The 14,518-nt window shown below is 38.8% G+C and overlaps 1 protein-coding gene across 1 annotated transcript in view; it reads left to right on the top strand.

Annotated features, from left to right (window-relative positions):
• The first annotated feature begins 1,518 nt into the window (after positions 1-1,518).
• slc30a2 (solute carrier family 30 member 2) overlaps positions 1,519-14,518 on the top strand; it is a 32,470-nt gene continuing 19,470 nt past the window's right edge. The window contains exon 1 of the mRNA XM_022192698.2: positions 1,519-2,079. Coding sequence (XP_022048390.2) covers positions 1,997-2,079 — 83 coding nt within the window. The 5' untranslated portion in view covers positions 1,519-1,996. The remainder of the gene's footprint in view (positions 2,080-14,518) is intronic.

The raw sequence follows: 14,518 nt of genomic DNA, 5'->3' as shown, positions 1-14,518 counted from the left end.
AATGACGTAAGGAGACGTAAAATGATGTTGTGTTTACTGTAATCGGGAAAATTGAGCAAATTTCAAACTGGCTTACAAGACGCGGTACACGTTGACTTAAATTACAGTAAAATAAAAAAGAAAAATAAATACCATTCCACAGATTTATCAGTAAGTGCTTTCGTCTTTTAGTTAGAGAGCGTGCAAAGCTTCACAACAATGACATTTGCAAATATTTTATTCACTTCTTTTTGCGACTACAAAGGAATAATTTGGCTCCAGCAGTTCAGTATGTTAAGTTGATTAGCTGATCAAATAAAACAGGCCTAAATAGAGAACAGAGGTGTTGTTAGCTCTATGAAACACTGGGAGTTTGCTCAGTTTAGAAATCTCTACATTTTTATCTGATAACTGCACCAGTTCAAGTTATTTTATTTTTGCTATTCGAATGACATGCAGAGCACCCAAAAAGGGGACTATTAAAAAAATAATACTGTTTGCATTAGTTTTAATATATCTATCATGTAAGTAGAATTGTTTGAAAATTTTAAATAAAGCTAATAAATTATCTTTGCAAATAACTGTGTAATGTCAATTTGTTTATTTTAATACACTACCTCACAAAGAAAACAAATAAGAAATCGAAATTATCACGCTGGCTAATAAAGATAGAACAGATGGTCATTCATCCCATTGGTACTTGAATGCAGCTTTGCCGCGGTGCTCATGAATGACGAGACGAAGAATCAGACCAAGCCACAAATGGCCAAATATCCGTGTTAAAAAGTATTTTTCAATCCTAAACTGCATCATGAAATTTTTTTTTTAAATATTTGAATTTCAAAATCTCATTAATTTGCAGATTGGTTTATATTTAGTCTGTTTAAAGTTGCAGCTATGAGTGAAGGATAACTTTAGAATAGATTGACGTGTTTTACATATTATCCATGAAAGCCAAAAATAACGAAGCCAAAACGTTTAAACATTATTACTGGATTGATATCAATATATTCATGTGTAATGATCTGTCGTAGATTTATGTGCAATTTCTCATTAAACGAGAAATTTTTTTCATCAAATATTGCTTTATATTCCCATATTTCTACTTTAGTTTTTGATTTCATTTTTAACCGTATAATACATTTCCATAAATCTGTTTCAGAGTGACATCCTTATTACATGCTACGCTGAAGTGGGGCGGGTTATCTTTTAATGAAAAGATAAATATGTATTTATTTTTCAGAAGGCCATAAATCTGTTGGCTTTTCTTCTATCTGTAATAGCATTTTGTGCACTGATTCTGCAGCGAGACATAAAGCTTTCATCTAAACATAAATCAAACTGATGCAAATGAATAGAAAATGACAAGCAAGCTTTAAAATGTTGAAATAAAATTTAAAAAATAGAGGTTTAGACATGTATGTGTTTACAGTGTGTGCAATGTAACAACAGATATTTAAAGATATTTAGTATTTAAAATGTTTTCTGTGTATTTTAAAGAAATTATTACATTTTGTATGCAAATTGCATGTGAATAAAAGTTACTACAAAGCTCCCAAACGCTGATGCCCCTCAGCACATTGACTGTGGTTGGTGCTGATGCTGCTCCATCAGGATGAGCAGCTGGAGGTGTCCTCTCTGTCAGCCTCAGCACCAGAGCCGGACCGTGTTCAGTCCAGCATCAGCAGCTGCAGTGTGCGCACAGCTCCGTGTCTTATTCCTGCTGCTGCAGCTCCACGTTAGAGGCTACAACAACTCCAACCAAGGGAAAAAAAGAGAGCAAACCTCCCTCAGAAACCCCCGCATGTGGTTTCCTCCAGCTCTCAGCACCGCAATGAAGGAATTAAGACATGTCTCACAGAAATGAGGACTTTCCCCCGCATCGACTGAGCATCTGAGGACAGCGGACCTGTCGATTCTCACCTGCAGCATCTTCATCTGTTTTTTTTTTTAATTTTAGAAGAAAAAAAATCACCTTTACTTATTTTTTTTTGACTGGACACCGCATTCTGAATAAATGGATAATAACGCTGCAAATTCGGAGAAATCTCACCTGATAGACGAGAAGAATGCAAAGATGTATTCCTTAAAACTGCAAAGGTGAGAGAAAAAAACGAGCTTTATAAAACTGCAGCTGCATGGAGAACATTACTGCATGCGTAATTTCATATTCAGTTAAGTTCTGAACAATTTAAATGGCAAATTTGGCGTGCATTTTATTATTTTATCGTAAAAACTGCATTTATAATGATGAAACCAACTATCTGACCTTCCAAGTTTAAAGAAAGTGCCCGGTAAGGAGATTTTAGTGATGCACAGCAGCAATTTAAAGTGGGAAAAGTTGAATCGTGTGCAGGAGGGAAGGATGTGTTGTAAAGGTTGGCTGTATAAGCGGCGGTGGGAGCAGTTGTTACTGTGGTGCATGTTAAGCAGGCTGTCGCTCTTGCGGGGCTGTTTTATGTGAATGAACAAATTCATTTCCATGCTTGGCTTGTTTCTGGACAGCCTGTGACAAATGGCCCCGGGGCCAGTTCACTGAGCAATGCTAAAAACTCATCATCTGTCATTAGAGGGGCCATGCAGCGGCTCCCTGCGCGCCCAGCCTGCATGGAGAGAAAGCACCGAGATCAGGAACACGGAGCACACATGTAGGTGTAGGACAGGGCACGACACGTGTGTTTGCGTGACAAAATACAAGTCAAAGAAACTGGCTGCTCAGAAAAAATAAATCATGCGCCAGTAAGCCAGTAAAATCAAATTAACACCGATAAAAATAATGATTAAAATTGCATTTTCTTACGCAGAGCTTTTCTTTTTTTTCCCCCATTAAGTGCATTGTTCAGCAGAAATGATAGAAATCAGCTTAATGGAAGGTTATTAAAATAAACAGCACGCAGGCCATAAAATCTCACAAAAAAAAAAACCCTGAGCATTCAATTTCAAATAAACGTGATTTTTCTCTGCACAATCAAACCTCTGCAACAGATTCCCCTTCAGCTACCAGCTGCTGCAGACACACACCTGGTGCTGCGCAAAAAAACAGGTGGAGGCTCCTTTTAAAAACGGCAAAATATCACAATACGTGGGACTAAATCAGTTTCTGTTAAATTCATTCAACCGTCGATCCCAATATTATGCAGATTTTCTTTTATTTTGGGGGAAAATGTTGTTTTTTTAGCCTTCACAGGCCTCCTGTTTTCATCCATCTGATCAATACCTGATCCAGTCACATAGATCACAGGGTAATTAAGTGAACTTAGCCCTCTGATAAACTCCTTCACGCCTCCATATCGACTCTTTCTCACGTTTCTCGGAAAAAATTCGCGGATTACAAAGAGAATTTTTTTTAGCGTTTTTACGCATATAAAAGGAAGCTCCACCTTGTGCGTAAAGGAGTTATTTACCCCTTTATTGTTATAGTTTTGCCAGCATTTAGGCTTCTAAAAAAAACAGAAAAATATACAACATAATTAATTATAGCACAAACATATAGCTTTTAGGTCTATGGGTTCACAGAGAGGTGTTTAGGGGCAGAGGCAGATGTGCATATGGCGCTACATTTGGGATTTCACGCATCATTTGCGCCCTTCTTGTGGTGACTGTTTACTGTGTCATCGTTAGCATTTTTCCCCAGCTGGTATCAAAGTGGTTTTTTTAAAGAGTATGCATTTTGTGTTTACCTCTAGACATGTACAATCCATATATTTTTTTTAGAACCATTGAAACTAACATTCAAAAAGAGAAAATTATGCGATAAAATAAAGAAGCAAAATACACTCCACATTTTTTTTCAGTTGTCAGAAATGTGCACCACTAAATAAGATGGTCCTCCCTCGTTCATCATGTTGCCCTTCTCTTCTAAAGGTTGCGGTTTATTTTAACCAAGTTATGGTTTTATAAACTTTGTTTTACGTAGTTAAAGCAAAAAAAAAAAAAAAAAAAGTCAAACAAGCTCACATTGTACCATCACAGGATAAAATTGCAACTGCAGTTAATATCTTTCTGTATAAAATGTCTTAAAAGATTGGAAAAGGTGATTAAAATAGTGTCCAACGGCCCAAAATTCAAATATGTTGAGATTGTTATCTTATGCTAAAAATAAACAGCAAATATTAAGAATTGAGAAGGCATGTCATTTTACATGACAATTAATTATTCATCAAATTTGCCCACAATTTGTTTTCTGTCAATCAGCCAATTATTTCAACTTCAAAGCCAAGTTTCATGTCCATGTGTTTGCAAGAGTACATGTGATGTCAATTTCGTCCTCTACCCGACCCACGTCCAGCCCACAGTTTGGGGCTGCATGGTGTAGATTAAAACAAATATTTACTTTGAGAAAAAGCTGTACAATTACATCACTAAAAGAACTGTTACTGAATTACTGCTGGACTTTAGAGGAAATTTGTTTTCTGCATGCTTTCCATCAACATTGCCCAAACAACTGGAGGCCTTAAATTCCTCTGAAGGCACACCTGTATATGGGCTGCACAGTGGTTAGCACTGTCGCCTTACAGCTTGAAAATCTGCGGTTCGCTTCCTGGTCTGGGCCTCTTATCTTTCTGCATGGAGTTTGTATGTTCTCTCTGTGCATGTGTAGGTTTCTTCTGGCTATTTCAGCTTCCTCCCACAGCCCAAAAACATGCTGAGGTTAATTGGTGATTCTAAATTGTCTGCAGGTGTGAATGTGGGTCTGATTGTCTGTCTCTATATGTAGCCCCGTGATAGACTGGTGACCTGTCCAGGGTGTCCCCTGATAGACTCCAGCCCCCCCACACCTCTAATGAGGATTAAGCAATAGATGATGGATGGATACCTGTATATTGTGAATAGAACCAGATTCAAAATCAAGATTAGTCCTGCATGGCTTTCGGATTCCTGTTTGGTTTCTGGAGAAATAATAGAACTGACTGCACATTGGGGGTCAGTAGGGGTCCAACAACTAATTTTTGCCCCTGGGGTGAATCCAGACCCTTTATAAGTTGTTTTAACATATAACATATGTTTTGTTGAAGGTTTTTAAACAGTACCATCAATGGCCACCAGTCTATCACAGGGTTACACATAGAGACAAACAATCACACTCACATTCACACCTACAGACAATTCAGAATCACCAATTAACCCTCTGCATGTTTTTGAACTGTGGGAGGAAGCCAGAGAACCCAGAGAAAACCCACGCATGCACAGGGAGAACATGCAAACTCCATGCAGAAAGATGCTGGAAGGTGGGAACCAGGGAGCTTCTAACTGTAAGGCAACAGTGCTAACCACCCACTGTGCAGCCCACATTAAGAAAATATTCACCATAAATAATTAATATTGAAAATGATCATTACCTGAATCCATAGTCCAGTAATTAATACAGTCGATAACAAAGGCTCAGCAGTTGTTTTAAGCCATCAGAAAACATCAATTAGTCATTAATAACGGCTATGTTTTGGTCTGGGTGCTATGCAGGAGAACATTAAACATCGAGCAGTCCATTGTAGGAGAAATAACAAGGCCAGGGCTGCAGCAAACCATCTTTATTGATCTACTGATTATTGCTGTGGTTAACTGACTGGTTGAATGTTCTGTAAAATGTCAGTAAAATGTCTTGTTTTTTGTGAGCGGCTGTCAAAAGAATCAAAAAAATGTCAAAGATAAGCAGTTTAAGACAACAGAAAAGTAAAGAAAAACAGAAAATACTCCTGGAACCAGAGAGTTTAGTCCATATTTAATTAGGATTTTCTATCGATTGACTAATCAATAAAGTGACTAACTGCTGTACCGCTAAAAAGACTAACACAATTCATTTAACTACACCCAGCTGATCACCAGCTGTCGTGTTAGTCCTGTTCCTGTCATGGAGGACAAAGCTGGCCTGCATACTGGTGATTATTTTGTGGTTTGTTTTGATGATCTTCGGAGATTCGGTGCACATACTGTAGCTCAGCTGAACATCCACAGAGAAAAGGTTTGATGTTGAGGATGCAGCTTTTTCCATCTTTGATTATTCACAAATAAATACACCTTTCTTCCCTTTCATATGTCTATTGTCTGTTTAAAAAAAGGCTAAATGCATCACAAAAAGTAGCTAAAAAGTTAAAACAAGACAATCAAATGTTTCCAGTTACCAAAATCGTGTCTTTAAAAGTTTTTTTTTTAATGCCCAACCAGCGTAACAGAACAATATTCTGTTCATATTGATGTTAAACAGGAATGGTGCCAGCCAGTGTCTGGTATTTGTACTTGACAAGAATTCCAAATACAAAAATAGCAAACATTTTTGTGCCGATAGACTAATCCATTAGTCATGTCAGTTGTAGCTTAATCTGTTAAAATTACTGAAAGCACCCTTTGATGTGTCTTCATTCTGTGAAGTAATATGGAATCTCTGACTTAAAACAAGACTTCTGATGCACCGAAGTGAGGAAAGTCTGCAAAAATCCCCCAACAAGCTCACAAATATGCAAAAATAAAAGTTTTTGCACAAACAGCCAGATCATGTGAATGTAACAAGGCCATTTATTTACAGTTAAAAGGTGAAACTATGGCCAAAAACATGACCAGTTCTAAAGGGTTACATCCTAAACTTAAGCCCCAGATCAAGCTAGATTATTGTGAGAGCATTTTTGAGCAGCTAGATAAAAAAAAAAAGTTTAAAAAGTAGTGCTTACTAATAAAACACTACAGTTGATGGCTAAAAATAGTGGGTAAATAACATCTTCACTCTGCATTCAGTATCTGTATATTATACCAAAGAGTCAGATCTTTGGTATAATCTACAGATGATCAACACTCACTACTTGCCAATTCATCCCAGGGTTTTTCTGATAAGACCCATCTACCTCAGCCTATTTACTGGATCGTTTGCTCACTAGTAAGTGTGATATTTCAGGCAGCACATGACGGCAGCATAACTGGCTGTGGGTTATTGGGTGTCTGGCAAAAGATGCTGAGTCTGTCACTGCTGCAGACTCCAGAAAATTTCTCTTCTAACAAGCAGTGAACTCAGTCTGGCTTTTCAAACACTTTAGTCATTAGCCGGCTTTGTGGTGGTTCGACTTGTAATATATTCAGATTAAAGGATAATGTCTCACTCCTTTCCAAACTTATATCAAGCAATTTGAAAAGATTCACCTCAAAATACTCAACCATGACCTGGCTTGTCAAATTAAGGCTTTTCTGAGGATGCAAATACTAATTATATATGCATTGACATTGCCATAGAAAATGTTTATTGGAAAATGATGATATTGCATTGCCTATCAAATACAAAATTTCCATATTAAAGTCATGCCAGCGATAGTAAGGGCCTGGTTATACTCCCTTGTGGGAATCCACACAAACATGTAGTTGACCTGATTATACTGCTTTCTAGTCCACCTGGAGAACATGTTCTATAACATAAGCAATATACAGTGCCTTGTGAAAGTATTCGGCCCCTTGAACTTTTCAACCTTTCGCCACATTTCAGGCTTCAAACATAAAGATATAAAATTTAAATTTTTTGTCAAGAATCAACAACAAGTGGGACACAATCGTGAAGTGGAATGAAATTTATTGGATATTTTAAACTTTTTTAACAAATAAAAACCTGAAAAGTGGGGCGTGCAATATTATTCGGCCCCCTTGCATTAATACTTTGTAGCGCCACCTTTTGCTGCAATTACAGCTGCAAGTCGCTTGGGGTATGTCTCTATCAGTTTTGCACATCGAGAGACTGAAATTCTTGCCCATTCCTCCTTGCAAAACAGCTCGAGCTCAGTGAGGATGGATGGAGAGCGTTTGTGAACAGCAGTCTTCAGCTCTGCCCACAGATTCTCGATTGGATTCAGGTCTGGACTTTGACTTGGCCATTCTAACACCTGGATACGTTTATTTGTGAACCATTCCATTGTAGATTTGGCTTTATGTTTTGGATCATTGTCCTGCTGGAAGATAAATCTCCGTCCCAGTCTCAGGTCTTTTGCAGACTCCAACAGGTTTTCTTCCAGAATGGTCCTGTATTTGGCTCCATTCATCTTCCCATCAATTTTAACCATCTTCCCTGTCCCTGCTGAAGAAAAGCAGGCCCAAACCATGAGGCTGCCACCACCATGTTTGACAGTGGGGATGGTGTGTTCAGGGTGATGAACTGTGTTGCTTTTACGCCAAACATATCGCTTTGCATTGTGGCCAAAAAGTTTCATTTTGGTTTCATCTGACCAGAGCACCTTCTTCCACATGTTTGGTGTGTCTCCCAGGTGGCTTGTGGCAAACTTCAAACGAGATTTTTTATGGATATCTTTGAGAAATGGCTTTCTTCTTGCCACTCTTCCATAAAGGCCAGATTTGTGCAGTGTACGACTGATTGTTGTCCTATGGACAGACTCTCCTGCCTCAGCTGTAGATCTCTGCAGTTTATCCAGAGTGATCATGGGCCTCTTGGCTGCATCTCTGATCAGTCTTCTCCTTGTTCGAGGTGAAAGTTTAGAGGGACGGCCGAGTCTTGGTAGATTTGCAGTGGTCTGATACTCCTTCCATTTCAATATGATTGCTTGCACAGTGCTCCTTGACATGTTTAAAGCTTGGGAAATCTTTTTGTATCCAAATCCGGCTTTAAACCTCTCCACAACGGTATCTCGGACCTGCCTGGTGTGTTCCTTGGTCTTCATGATGCTCTCTGCACTTTAAACAGAACCCTGAGACTATCACAGAGCAGGTGCATTTATACAGAGACTTGATTACACACAGGTGGATTCTATTTATCATCATCAGTCATTTAGGACAACATTGGATCATTCAGAGATCCTCACTGAACTTCTGGAGTGAGTTTGCTGCACTGAAAGTAAAGGGGCCGAATAATATTGCACGCCCCACTTTTCAGTTTTTTATTTGTTAAAAAAGTATAAAATATCCAATAAATTTCATTCCACTTCACGATTGTGTCCCAGTTGTTGTTGATTCTTGACAAAAAATTTAAATTTTATATCTTTTTGTTTGAAGCCTGAAATGTGGCGAAAGGTTGAAAAGTTCAAGGGGGCCGGATACTTTCGCAAGGCACTGTATCTACATCCATGCATTCTGCACATGTGCAGCTGGTGTCCTTGTAGCTTAGTGTCGCTTAAAACGGCAAGTACACCCTCTGATGAGGAAATTTATGTCACTCTGACCTTAATGGACCCTTGTGTACTTGCAAATGTAGAAAGTATAATATCGACATCCTCTTAAAATAATGGCCCAAGTCATGTTTTTCAGGTTTTTCAGGAAACACAAAAAACTGAACCACACCACACTGAACCTTGACCTAGGCCGTTACACTACTGGGGTAGAATGGCATGATCTGTTCAACTTAGAATGTAGGCAATTTTACCAGTGGTGGTCAGCATCATGAGGAGATAATTAGGCAAAAAACAAAATGACTTAGGCCATTATTTTAGGCCAGTGATGATATTAAAGTAACAGTCCAAAACTCTGCCAGTGTATCTGTAAAGCTGCACCCACTGAATGCATCAGCATGCTAACATGCTGTTGCTGTAACTACTCCGCCAAGGAATGCAGCAGTTATGTGACGATCGGCGTATGTTTGTCCGTCTGTCTGTTAGCAATTTTACTTAAAAAAGGACTAACGGATTTGGATGAAATTTTCAGGGAAGGTCAGAAATGGCAAAAGGACCACCTGATTAGATTTTGGCAGTGATGCGGCTTGTAGTCTGGATCCACGGATTTTTAAAGATTTCTGTATCATTGTGAGATGGAGACACAGTGTCACTGTAACTATGACTATAAGTGAACTCCATGCCTGCTGACGATCGCATGATTACTACTACAAATCGGCTTATTGGGACTTATTCATCACAAGTGATACAACAACTGAGCAGCCTTGGAGGAGCACTGTGCTCTCTCAGTGCTTTTCTTGTTGCTAATGTATTGAGGCTAAGCACATGTGATTCACCATCTTTGTTCAGCATATTAGCATGTTAACATTAGCTAAACCAAAGTGGATAAGTTGAAGTACTGGCTAGATGTTGTCAACAGTTGCCAAAGTTATTCCAGTTCACCTTGGAGAGGCCATGAATGGCTGTGACAAATTTCATGGTAATTCATTCAATAGTGGTTAACATAATTCACATCGGAGTAGTGTGGCTTCATCCTTTGGTCACCTTGAATATCTGTACCAAATTACTGGGAAATCTGTTCACAAGTATTCAATAACATTTAAAGAAAAGGTCAATATGTCAACCTGATTCTATGGGAATACTTAGGGATCACCAAAATCAGCAGGGTTCACCCTCTGAGGATCAAATGTGCCTAATATTCCAACAATTCATTCAGTAGTTATTGAAATCCTCAAGACTGGACCAAAATGTTGGACCAGTAGGCCAAAACAACAATGCCATCCCTACATCGATACTCCTTGCGTGGCTAAAAACACAAGTCACAACACAAAGACAAAACCAAACCTCCGACTCATTGCTCCAATATCAAACCTTTTCAGCAACTGAAAGATATCTAGTGTTGTTCTTATTGAGGTCTCCATGGTTGGAATAACAACCAAGTCATTCAGAGTAAGTAGGATTATGAGCAGGTATTTCATCTTCCTGTGACATAGCTTGAAAATAGCAGCTGGAATCAGGCCACAACAATGGCATGGACAGTATCAATGCAGACAGCTGTACAGGAGACCTGTAAGTGTTTGAATAACAAAAAGCTAGCTGTTTGTGCTAGTTTCTTGTCTGTTTTTTTAAGATGAGCTGCTCAGTTGTTGACTGTAGCTTCATATTTACCGTACAGACAACACATCGTCTCACAAGTCTCAGCAAGAAAAGCTCATTATCCAAAATATTGAATTGTCCTTTTGTAACAGTGCAGCACAATGTGAATAGGATTACATCACCCTACAAAAGGTCTTTCAATTAGAAAACCACTACTGTCAACATCAATATCACTCTGACATGTCTATTAAGCACCAGTATGTATCCCTTAAAAGACAAAACGCTCAGTTATTTCTCACTGCAGGATTAATTACGTTTGTCACCAAAAATATTGTATTGTGTTCTGATAGAGCAGACTGCAGTTGTAATTAAATGCTTTTTTTCAGTGGACTTCTGAGGACTCATTTTATTTCACAGATCACTGAAAATTCCCTCAGGTGTCTGTGCTGCCAATGTTGAGTGTCAGTGAAAGAGCCAACAAACACTGTACACCTGCCCTGTGGGGTATTGACTAACAGATGAACTCTATTTCAAAATGAATTCTAATATTGAGATTATCGAGGCCCACCGCGTGCTCCATATGATCATTTTGCCAATCAAGCATTTAATGTGGAAGCTAAAAAGAGTATTGAGTGCTTGAGATTGACTGCCACAGAAATGTTCAGTCAATTACTTTTCTAGACACTAAGATCAAATATGAGTCCCCAAGGCAATAGCACGAATTATTTATTACCTCTGGATTGCTTATCAAAGAGGTTTATTTGTCAGCTTACACAGCATAAGCCACTCTTGTTTTACTGTTGGTTGTATTTAAATAAGAGATAATGCTTGATGATGTGCACCAAAAGGGAAATATAGCCTCTAAGGGATGTAAAAGTCCATAAATGCAAACCAATGAGTGAATTATCTTACTAAGCAGGTGACTAATTGAGAGCATTTGATTGTTTGGTAGAAGAGCTACGGTTTGTGTGCTGGTCTGGGATCTTTCTGCATGGTGTTTGCATGTTCTCCCTGTGCATTTGTGGGTTTTCTTCAGGTACTCCAGCTTCCTCCAACAGCCCAAAAACATGCTGAGGTTAACTGGTGACTCCAAATTGTTCATAGGTGTGAATGTGAGTGTGATTGTTTGTCTCTATGTGTAGCCCTATGACGGACTGGTGACCTGTTCAGAGTGTCCCCTGCCTTCATCCTAAGTCAGCTGGGATAGACTCCAGCCCCACCGCAACCCTAATGAGTATTAAGTGGTATATAGAAAATGGATGGATAGATGGATGGATGATTGTTTGGTTGAATATTTTGGACTGTCGTGGACCAAGCAGTGAAGCACAAAAACACTGGTTTAAAACTTCAAAAAAGGATGGATTTATTTTTTTTTAAAAATGCTTTTACAAAACAAATGGCTAAAGGTAAAGAAATCCAAATTAAAGGGCCTGTTAAAAGAGGTAAACAAAATATAACTCTACTGAAAATATGGCTGACTAAATCTAGACAACAACTCAACTCACAGACCTCTCAGAATGAGCCACTGGGGCAACATATATAGTGGTTGATCAGACCACATTTAACACACAGGGGGAAACTATATGCACAATAACTAAAGCTAACACAATGAAACCCTGATCCCACCCATGATGTAAAGGCTCTTGGTCTGGTCTGTGAGAGGTACTTCAGCATAAAGCCCTGCTCTGCCCCCAGCCCCATCTTTTGTCTGTCTCCAAGCAGGAAATGCCACACAGCAGCCAGGTAACTCAAATAAACAAGATATGATATGTGTGCTGTAATTTAAGTGACTGCAACTTGACGTAACTAAACATGTGGCAGTGGTGTTTGTGGATGTGCAGATGCTACAACTTTTTGCTTGGCTGTGGGCATGGCCATCACATGGACATTATGAAGCAATTTTTGAATTTCCAATAAATATTCAACTTTGGGAGCAGTTTGAGGTTCAGTGTCGTTCAAAGACACTTTGTTAGAGAAGCTAGAGAATCAAAAACAGCAACCTGTGCACATGCAAAAACAGGACGGTGTTTATTCAAAAAGGATCGTATACGTAAAATGTATGGACTGAAGTGTGAAATTTTCAGTACATATCAGGTTTTTCTAAAAGCGCAAGGAAAGGCACCACCACAGTAGTCAGAACAGCAAAAGAATCCTCTCACTAGACTGTCAGAAACTGTATGTCAAACGTCACAGAGTCAGATTTCTAATCTGAACAGGAGCTTAATTACTGGCAAATCATTGTCCAGGTAAAGTCACAACATTAGTGTATCCATTTATGTAACTTAAATGGACTGTTTGAGGTGTAGAGACATGACATGTTCATTCTGATTACTGATTAGTGGAGATATAAAGGCACAGCTGGACTATTTTAATACTCCAGAGCGTCTTGACTGTTCACAGCCAAGCAGTCACTGAATAATTAGATATTTTTTAGCAAATATATTTGTGCTAAGGGGACAGTTGTTCAATCACATAAAATACATTTGGATGGAAACTTTAAAGACTTGAGTTTGAAGTTTCAGACTGGGATCGTTACTATCTAATATATTCTATAACCTTTTTTTAAAATTATTATTATTTTAAAAAGAAGATCAATGAAATTCTGTAACTTAAATATTTCAATTAAACCCACTGGATGCATTTTTCCTGCTGAGGATGGCTCTCTCAGCAAAAGGCTACGAAGTAAAGTACCTAAGTTAGCATGCCACTTGATTCGCTACTTTCCCGAATGTGGAGTGTCCCAAAGCTTTTTTAAGTTTGTTCAAGTTTTGTTTACAAATGTAGCACGTAGCATTTCCTACACTGTGGGCGACTTTACCAAGTATTTAAAACTGGCTCCAAACAATACAGTTAGCCCTACAAACATGGAGGGAGTGCATTAGTAGCTGCAGCAGAGCTAGCAGGCTAGTCATTTTGCTAATTCCTTTCACCAATTAGGAGATTGTGATATCATGAATATTGAATTAAAGCTGATTAGACATTCATAATTCTTGCCTGAACAATGTGCAGATGTCACGGTGGTGTTTAGCTCGTAGTTGGATAAGAACTGCTGAACAGCTAACAAAACAACCTTAAATCAGAGTGTCAGATTTACATACATTCATCATTATTCATCACTATTTCTCTCTGCTATCCTTTCCTCTCCCCACTCTCCCCTAACCCCATCTGGTCGAGGCAGATGGCTGCCCTCCCTGGGCCTGGTTCTGCCGGAGGTTTCTTCTTGGCAAAGGGGAGTTTTTTTTCTTCCCCCTGTTGCAAAAGCGCTTGTTCAAAGGTTGTTGGGTTAATAATATAGTGACCTTACTATATGAAGTGCCCTGAGATGACTTATGTAGTCAAATTTATATTATGCAGAAAGTGTTTTAATTAGTCAGAAAAGCTGATTTAAAAAAGAAAACTCCATTAGAAAATAAACAAGGAAGTAGAACAGATGCTAGGTGGGAGTGTTTTGCTTAGACTAACAGACAGTTCATCTCCCTTGATAATGTGTTCTTGTTGTCCCACCGCAAGCCATGCAATGTGTGTTTTTGTGTTTATTGTCTGAGGACACTTTGCACAAATCCTTTATAAAGCATATTTTATCTGCTCAGACTGGAATATATCCTCACCCTCAGGCTTCACAATGCCTGAATGTGCATGTGTTGTTCATATGCAGACTATGTGTGTGTGTTTGGAGTGTGTTTTCTCTCATGTCTCAATGGTGTAATTGAACAGAATCTGTTTTCCACTTGACTGGTTCTTTTGAGCCTGGACATCCCCTAAGACGAGTGTGTGTGTGATAAAGGCTAATCATTGCAACGCTCGCAATCTCCTGTGTGAAGTGCACGATGTAAAGTGTGTGTGTGGTTATCTCAAGT

The sequence above is a fragment of the Acanthochromis polyacanthus genome, chromosome 16 (genome assembly GCF_021347895.1).
Source record: "Acanthochromis polyacanthus isolate Apoly-LR-REF ecotype Palm Island chromosome 16, KAUST_Apoly_ChrSc, whole genome shotgun sequence".
In the NCBI taxonomy this organism is placed as follows: Eukaryota; Metazoa; Chordata; class Actinopteri; family Pomacentridae; genus Acanthochromis; species Acanthochromis polyacanthus.
This window is presented reverse-complemented; position numbering and strand designations above follow the sequence as displayed.